This window comes from Lampetra planeri, chromosome 14 (genome assembly GCF_965212315.1).
Source record: "Lampetra planeri chromosome 14, kcLamPlan1.2.h2, whole genome shotgun sequence".
NCBI lineage: Eukaryota > Metazoa > Chordata > Hyperoartia > Petromyzontiformes > Petromyzontidae > Lampetra > Lampetra planeri.
In genome coordinates this window covers 7,346,019-7,355,216 of record NC_136120.1, presented here as the reverse complement: position 1 = coordinate 7,355,216, position 9,198 = coordinate 7,346,019, and the positions used below count along the sequence as shown (strand labels likewise).

Genomic DNA, 9,198 nt, shown 5'->3' with positions numbered 1-9,198 from the left:
TTTTCAATAACATTGAAAATTGTAAAACATTTTCAAATTCAAAACTTTTACAATTTTAGAAATTTTATAATGTAAAATTCTGAGCAACAATTGTCCATCTTACCTTCCAGAGTTGTTTTGCATTGCTCGCAGGTGAAATGAGGTGCCCGGGGTTTGTTTTGATCCCTGACAGGCATGCCGAAATATGCCTTGTAGGCCTCACACATCTTAGCAGATGCTTCCACAGAGTACTTTTTCTCTCTAGTCTTGATAAATTGGCCGCAGACATAGCAAAATGCGTCTGCCGCATGCTTGCAGCCTCTTGATGCCATCTCAGAAAAATACAGATATATATCCACTTAGGCAGCTGGAACTAAACTGAACTAGTGGGCTTAAGGCCCCTGTATTTATACTACTATTTATATTGCTGGAAAGTTCTAGAGTGTTCTAGAAGTTACTCCAAATTTACTGAATCTATCTGGAATGTTCTGGAAAATAGGTACATTATATATATATATATATCACTGTCATGGTCACGAAAAGCAAAGTTTGTGGGGAATAATAGCCATTTTACATACTTTGTAGGCATAAGCAATTAGGAAATAACACTTACTACCCAGGAATAAAAAAAAGTGATTACACAGTGCTTTCAAAAGTGTGCAGTATACTGTAATGCAGTTCAACACAATAACAGCAGATCTTGGTATCCATCAATTCACTGCCACGTGAACACGGACGCCATTTTTTGGACTATCTGGGACTAACCCAGACAGGTGGCAGCCCAAATGTGCACAGTGCCCCAATTCACAGAGAAGCTGCGATGTTTTCCGTACACATCTCGCCAATTGCGACACGTGCGTTAGTTTTGTCTGTGTCTCTATCCATGTCTCTCTCTCTGTACCCGCATAACTCTTGTCTCTGGCGGGGGAGGGGTGTCTGTGCTCAGTCTCTTGTAAATGTGACTATATCGAATGAGGAATTTCCATCACTGGCTCAGAGATGCAGACCTGACCCCTTTGAACAGATCACTCACGATGTCCAGCTAGGACAGGAGGATGGATTTGGGGATGTTTTAAACACGCTGCCGTGATGTTATGGTTATCACACCGGCTTTCCTGCAATTTGCATTAATCCCCCCACCTCTATAAGGGGATGCACCACAGGTAGTTGGCAAGTCACGTGCGGTGGGGTGAAAATGTTTGACGATGGAAGAGTAGTACTCTTTGGTTCTTTCGGTAAAGTCCCGTAGGTGAAAGAAAATTAAATAATTAAAAAATAAACTCACAACGTTTCGGGCGCAACACAAGCGCCCATCATCAGGTGGGACACAACCGTTAGAAACAACTGCTGAACTGGGCAAAAAATCTGCAGTGAAACAAGACAAGACGCTATATCATATATTATACTAGCAGTAGTACCCGGCGTTGCCCGGGTGAAAAATATATTTCTTAATAACCTTACATATATACACACCCTCACCACTCACCACTCACCCTCACCATTCACCCTCACCACTCTCCCTCACCACTCATCCTCACCAATCACACCCTCACCAATCACCACTCACCACTCACCCTCAACACTCACCCTCACCACTCACCACTCACCCTCACCATTCACCCTCACCACTCTCCCTCACCACTCTCCCTCACGACTCATCCTCACCAATCACACCCTCACCAATCACCACTCACCACTCACCCTCAACACTCACCCTCACCACTCACCCTCACCACTCACTAATCACCACTCACAATCGCCACTCACAACCGCCCTCACCATTATATTTTTGCCCCAGTCAACGCCGGATATTTCCTATTCGTAGCAGTTGATATCAACTCTATAACCAACTTATATTAAACAGGAAGCGCGATCCTAAAGTAATTTACAACCTTCGATTAGTCCTTTGTGCGATTCAAAGAATCGATTCGTGGCATGTTGGGGGTTTACATTTTGAATGATAGAGTTTCATTTTCATTGTTATTTTATTTTTGAATTTTTTCAGGAGTTTTTAATTAAATTTTTGGCCCGGTCAACGTCGGATATTTCCCGTTCGTAGCAGTTTATATCGACTTTAACCAACTTATAGTAAACGGGAATCGTCCGAATCTAAAGGAATCTACAACCTTCGATTCCTTTGCGCGATTCAGAGAATCGATTCTTGGCGCGTCGGGTTTAAAAGTAATTACACAGTTGTTTTTTCACTGGTATGTAATGTTTGAAAGTTTTCATAAGATTTTAAATGTATTTTCCCTCCGGGCAACGCTGGGTATATCGAGTTTATACCACAAAGTCGTCGCTTGACACGGGTGGGGTGTCGAGGCCTAGTACCGTGCAGAGCCTCCGGCCTCGCCTAGATTGCCCACCCGGCTGAGGCTGGGTACCGGGGCCGTTACCCCCCCCCCCCCCGCGCTACAATAATACTGTGTAATCGCTATAATTTTATTATCTAGCGACCCTATAATAGTAATTGCACACATTGTGGTGGGGGGGGGGAGTGAAGAGGACGTGAAACTTTGATGAATTTACCTCAGAGTCGCGTGGTGGGTGTCGAGGCCTAGTACCGTGCAGAGCCTCCGGCCTTGCCTAAATTGCCCACCCGGCTGAGGCTGGGTACGGGTGCCATTCCCCCCCCCCCCCCGCGCTACAATAATACTGTGTAATCGCTATAATTGTATTATCTACCGACCCTATAATAGTAATTGCACACATTGGGGTGGGAGGGGAGTGAAGAGCATGTGAAACTTTGATGAATTTACCTCAGAGTCGCGTGTTAATGTGTGCGCATATTTTTAACGGGAATTCAAAATGGCGTCCACCCCACAGCGAATGCGTCGCTACCCGTTGCCAGGGGCAACCGCCGTCCAATGAAACTGCGTATGGTCCGGCGACACACAGACACACACACAGACAGACAGATTTGCGATTTTATATATATAGATAGCATCTTGTTTCACTGCAGATTTCTTGTTGCGCCCGAAACGTCGTGAGTTTTTATTTTATTTTATTTCACCTACGTGACTTTACCGAAATAACCAAAGAGTATGGATTCTTGCAGTCACAAAAACTTCAAATCTAGAACGATGGAAGAGTAGGCCAAACATTCCCTCGATTCAGAGGCCCGAATGCTATTGCTGCCATTAGGGCCTCCACCAGAGCCATTCCAGAAATATCATGGCTGCACCTTGACTTTTCTTATATTTCAGTCGGCAGCCGTAAGAAGGTTGTATTTATTCATGGCCACAGAGGTTCACAGGCGTACGCGTGAATGGAGGACCCATAGTGTTCCCATGGACTGGGAGGCATTCAGAGACTTGTTTTTCCTTCCTGACGTTTTGCAACATTCACAAGTAGCGTTTGCTTTTATAGTGCTCTGTAAATAGATGGCCAGTGTGTGGCTGTAGTTAGTTTGTGTGTTCCGACACTGGTTCCGTGCCATTCCATGCCATGTAATCGTAAATATATCGATGTCGAATTCCATCAATGGCTCAGAGATTCAAGCAGGGATGAACATCACCGTACTTTTGAGCAGGGGGAGAATCTGACATGAGAATGTTGACATTTTACAGCTCTATTGCTAAACGGAGGTCAGTGTTGTAATGTCTAAAAGACACACTATACTGGTAGAAACATCCTGGTTACACCAGCCCACAGGGGATTATTTTGTCCGTCCGTCCGTCGTGCATCCAAAAATTGGAAGGGTGGGACTGGGTGGAGAGGGGAGGGTGGGGAGGGGCTGGGTGGGGAGGGGTTGGGTGGGGAGGGGAGGGTGGGGAGGGGCTGGTGGGGAGGGGCTGGGTGGGGAGGGCCTGGGTGGGGGGTGGGAGGGGTGGGGCTGGGTGGGGAGGGGTTGGTCACTCCGTGGTGCCCTTATAAAACTCAGCGTTTAACCTACTCACGCCGGCTTGTGCCCGCCCTCCCAGTCGGCCATATTTGCGGAATACACCCTGGCCATTGACCCTGGCCATTGACCGAGCAACCCAACGTTCCTACCAGCTCCCTCCGCAGGAATGTGTTTACAAAAATTCAGTGTCTCCTGGCCAAAATGAGCATTAGATGGGCAGGTGCTCATCTTCGTTCATGGTTTTAAAGCCAGTAGATGAAATTCCACATACCCACGATGGTTACCAGTTTCTCCATAGGACAATCATTCTCTGCCGATGTTGGGCCACGCAGAATAATTCACTGCACAGCACCTCTTGGTCAATCCACTGCTGTATGACGACCCTCCTCACGCAGTATCAGTCATTGGGGTTGTCTGATCATACTCAATTTGCGCTGGTGAGTGTCGGTCGTCAAGAAGGGGGTGGGGGAGTGGGGGGGGCAAGACCGGTTCGGATATCAGTCGACAATGATGTTCACCGCGGTCGAGAATCAGATCTACCGCACATTTACAAGCGGCATTGAAACCCATTGTGGCTGTCATTGAACGCCTCGTTAAGTGTACATAACGTAACTCAAAACTACTGAGATTTCCCAATGCTGTATAGAGGCGGTTCCTCGACTTACGTCGGTTCCTCGACTTACGTCGATTCCTCGGCTTACGTCATTTCGACTTACGTCGATTCGCACTCACGGCAGGTCGCCAATCGCCACAACCGCGTTGTTACTCTCGACGGTCGGAGCCGCACTTACGGCAACGACTCAGGCGCCGGTTCTGCTCACGAACTGACGTACGTACGTGTGTATTGAACTTATTCTGCACCGTACGTCTTATGGTTGTTATTGTTTGACTTGCATCCCACTGGGGTTTTTGCACACAGCGTTGAAATACGGTGTTTTTTCTGGAAGACTTTGCTGTTTTTTCCTGGATTTTTCTGTTGCGTGTAGTCACTTTAAGATGTTTCTTGTTCGCGTTTTTGTTTTGTTGCGGTTGCACCCGAGTCAAGAGCCGCATGGCTCACAGGGTTATATACCTAATAAATGTGACTAAAACGTGGCCAGCCGTGCTAATCGGATGTGCGTGGGAGGGAAGTGGCCCAGTCAGTGGGCCTGCCAACTCCGCGCTCCGGTGCTAAACCTCTGTGCATTCGTAACTGATGCATCAGCCTGTTTTAAATGTATTTCATCCTTTAAATATGGCTGATGAAAGGAAATGGGCAGCGCTCCAGAGATGACACTGATGTTCATTTACCTTCACATGTCTTGCAGTAATTCTCCCTCTTTAACTGCAAATGTTCAGTTCAAATAAGCCGGGCATTATAAAGAATCGAGATAAGACCTTTCCAAACACAATTATTGTACTTTATATTTGATTGGTAGTTTATTAAATGTGCTATTTGTATTCATATCTATTAAAAAAAAAGTTTCATATCTCTGGGAAAATCGGTCTCAACTCTTCGTTGCGACCAATGGCACGTTTTCTCGGAATATAACCTGATTGTGGGAAATTGCTTGAACAATTATATCTACAATGGTGCTTCCTGATCAGAGTTCGTTGGCAAATTCATCCTGTATGCAGTCACCGGCATTCTTTCTCCCGTGGATACATGGAATAGATTCACAGATAACCCCATGGATCATATGATCCGCGCTGTTTATTCCCCACATTTCCGTGTAAGAGTTGTTTTGTTATTAATGTTGCTAGGCAACATACACATGCAACACACACAACAAACGTTATTGTGACCATATTTATTTCTTTTTTTAATGAATAAACGTATCATGTTATGGAAATAAATACTGTAGTTTTATACACCACTTCATGTAGTAGTAGTAGTATTAATACATAAAGTTGCACATATCATCACAAGAATACAAATCGAAATACTGAAAGACAACTGAATTACAATCGTACGGTCAACTGTTAAAATTCAGTCATAAAGGCAAATTGTCATCAACATACACACTGGCCTTCCACGGGAATAGAAGATGTTTTCTAAGGCAGCATCGGTGACCTGTCATGGAAATAATTATTCATGATTTCAACTCGCAGCGCACCGCCACCGCACAGAATCCGCTCGCTCTCCAGGACTGAGCGAGCAGCGACTCGGAGGAGCGAGGAGTAAACGACTGCCGAGCGGGAGGGCAGCAACCACGTGGTGAGGAGCCGGTCCCAACGATTGCCCAAAGTTTAACACGTAGGCTTTCGCGACCAATATTATTCATAATCAACGTTTTTGGGTTTAGATCGCGTTATTTATAAATGTGTCGTAACCCTCCACCACCCAACACGGCCAATCAGTAAAAAAGTGTCACGTTGACAAAAGACAAATAGTTCACTGCTTTAGCCCACCGGTGTGTTGAAGTGTGAAACCACAACATTTACAATGTTTGAGTACTATGACGTTTCGCTGGTAATTGCATGTCTTTTGTCAACGTGACACTTTTTTACTGATTGGCCGTGTCGGGTGGTGGAGAGTTACAACACATTTGTAATAAAAGCCTATGTCAGATTCACGTGGTGATCGGCTTTGCCGGTCCCGCTTTACAGCCAATGGGGGGAGAGCCTGGGAGCATGGCCCCGGCGTGATCACGGGATGTCAGCTAGGTGATTGGTTTCGTTGGTCTTGGCCTCAGCCAATGGGAAGACAAGTCGGGGGCGTGGTCCCGGGAGTTGATGGGGGATCTGGAACATTCGGCGCAGGCTATTGAGGATTGGCTGGAGTGTACCACGTGACCCAGGCATTAAATAAGGGGAGAGAGGAGAGACACGGGGTCAGACACGGAACTAAGAGAGAGAGAGGCCACGCGCGAGTGGGGCTCCGGTTGCCACGTGGTGGTGTGTCTCTGGTGGCTGTCTGCCCGCTTCCCGTTTCCTGCCAGCAACGGGGAGTGTTTGTGAACTGCAAAGGAAGTGAAATAAAAGGACCGATTCTACAAGCCGTCTCCAGCGTGTTATTACACATTTATAAATAACGCGATCTAATCCCAAAAACGTTGATTATGTTTGCGCAAAGCTCTGCCGTCCTCGGCCTATTAAGGTGTTATCCTTGAGGCATTTGTGGACGGCGCCGTACAGATAAATGTAAATTATTCTTATCATCAGCCAACGAATGAGTGCTTAAATATGAACGGTCTCTCGCATTCTACCAGATGAATACAAAAAAAAGGCAGCGTCCAAATTATTGTGAAGAAAATGTCATGATCACTTGCGTAAGTGGTACTAATGTTATTAATTTAGGTTCCAGCCAAAACTGAAAAACGTGTTCACTGTATAATACATTGCGTAATTACTGCGAGATTGTTTCAACAGCGAAGATCACTTACGTAGGGTATACTGCATTCCATACGCACCAACACATTTCATATTAAAGCTTATATCAAGTTGACGAAATGTCGACCGTTTGTCAATTAAGTTAAGCATGCCCTATTGCGTATTTATTACAATAGAGCTGTCATGGTTGTTAGAATTACATTTGCCATACGCACCAACACATAAATAACGCGATCTACACCCAAAAACGTTGATTATGGAGAATTACATTTGATTGCAAAATTTGATCACAGCACAGGCAATAATTAGCTTAATAAATCTAGAATCTAACCAGGCTATGTTCAGCATCAAAAACACTGAGAAATATCTCAGCAATTCAGCCAAACTTTAGCGCTTCATGCTATAATGTAGTTTTCATTTTTTTGAAACTGTAAAATGAAACATTTGGATTACCCAACGCGTATACGTTCATTGTACAAGTAAAACTAAACATTCAGTCAGCTACGTTCATTGTAACATTCGGTTAGCACATGACACCATTGTCAATGCACTTCAGTAACTTATCGGTGTTAATTCCACGCTGTTGGCCTTGAGAACCTCAGCAACTTTGGTTTAAATTTCCACCTGGTTACATCTCTGCATCGTTTGCAGTCATCGAGCCATTTGAGTTCAAATTTGAAAGACACAAATACAGCCGGGCAGTTTGATTCACAGCAGGCGGATTGGTGGTTAATTCCGAGGCTGTAAAGATACAAGATTGATCCCACCACTTATTTTAGAAAGTCCAGGAAGGTTGCCGATGATCACGATGATGATGATGACGACAATGATGATAGCAAGCGATGACGACGACGACGATTGCGATGACGACACTTTGTTGATATGATCTCAACTGAAACTTGACCGACCAGCAGCCCGTGTGTTACAGCGTAGGAGATGTCCTGCACTCCTGTTACTTGGCCAAAGTCTGTCCGCATAAGTTCATCGAACTCGCAGGATAGATTGCTCCTCATTATCCGGAGCTATTTCGCGGATAAAATATGTTGCCACCGGTGACTCCTGCTATCCGTGGTTATTTATAGGATAATTCATGGGGCGTATATCCTAATATCAGTGTTTATCCGCAGAATCCTGTGAGATGATGTTGATGGATTGATGATGGTGATTAAGATGATGATGTTGGAGTTGAAGATGATGACGGTAGGTAACACCGCACTCGATTCATATTAGAAGAGTCAAGTGGCAAATTGATCCTGTCATCTGAGTTTATTTGTAGAGAGGCAGCAGTCCTGAAGTGATCGAATGACATTTTATAACGACTCGAGTGAGTGATGTCTGATGATTGTGAGCGCAGAGTCTCAGAAGAGAGTCTCCTGAAGGTCAGGTGAGCGTTTGGTGGACGGTCTACACAAGGCTACGATTTTGGCACGGAGATCGTGAATCTGAATTAACTTTTAGAAGTGGCTTGAGATGCACGCTAGATTCGGAACTTCCTTCATTCCATTTCAACAAGGCCGTACGTCGGGGACATTGGGAGGCGGGGGTGACTTTAATTAAACATGCAAACGGTCATTTTAACAGCTCATTCACGGAATTTTTGTTCATTTATTTTTGTTATTACAAATATTGACACCGGTTTTAGGCGGGGCCCTCCTCCCAACTTATCCCGTGGCCAATCGACGAATGTACCCTTTCCTTCTTTGCTATTTCCCCGCCACCCGCGAATTTTCTACCGACAATCATTACCGGCGCCAATAACGTAGCCTTAAGTCGCGAGTCCGGTGAGGGTCACCGTGCCCCTCGCCGCCGGCCGCTCCGCTTGCGTGCATCCCCACCGCGCACGGCACCTATGCCTTGACCCCGTTGAGCGCGTTCGAGGCGACGAGGAAGGGCGCCCTCCTGCGGGTGCTCCTATTGCCCAGGGGGAACGGCGTCTCCGGCTGCTGCGGCCCCACGGCGCCTCGGCCCTTCATGGCGCGGTACCGCGCCGCGACGTCCTGCCAGTCCATGGCGTCCTCGATCCGCGTCGGTCCGTGCTGGCCCCTGCCCCGGTGAACGCCTGC

At 46.1% G+C, this 9,198-nt stretch overlaps 1 protein-coding gene across 1 annotated transcript in view; it reads right to left on the bottom strand.

Moving 5' to 3' along the window:
- Positions 1–8,982: 8,982 nt before the first annotated feature.
- Positions 8,983–9,198, bottom strand: part of LOC144722258 (uncharacterized) — a 79,137-nt gene continuing 78,921 nt past the window's right edge. The window contains exon 28 of the mRNA XM_078600351.1: positions 8,983–9,194. Coding sequence (XP_078456477.1) covers positions 8,983–9,194 — 212 coding nt within the window. The remainder of the gene's footprint in view (positions 9,195–9,198) is intronic.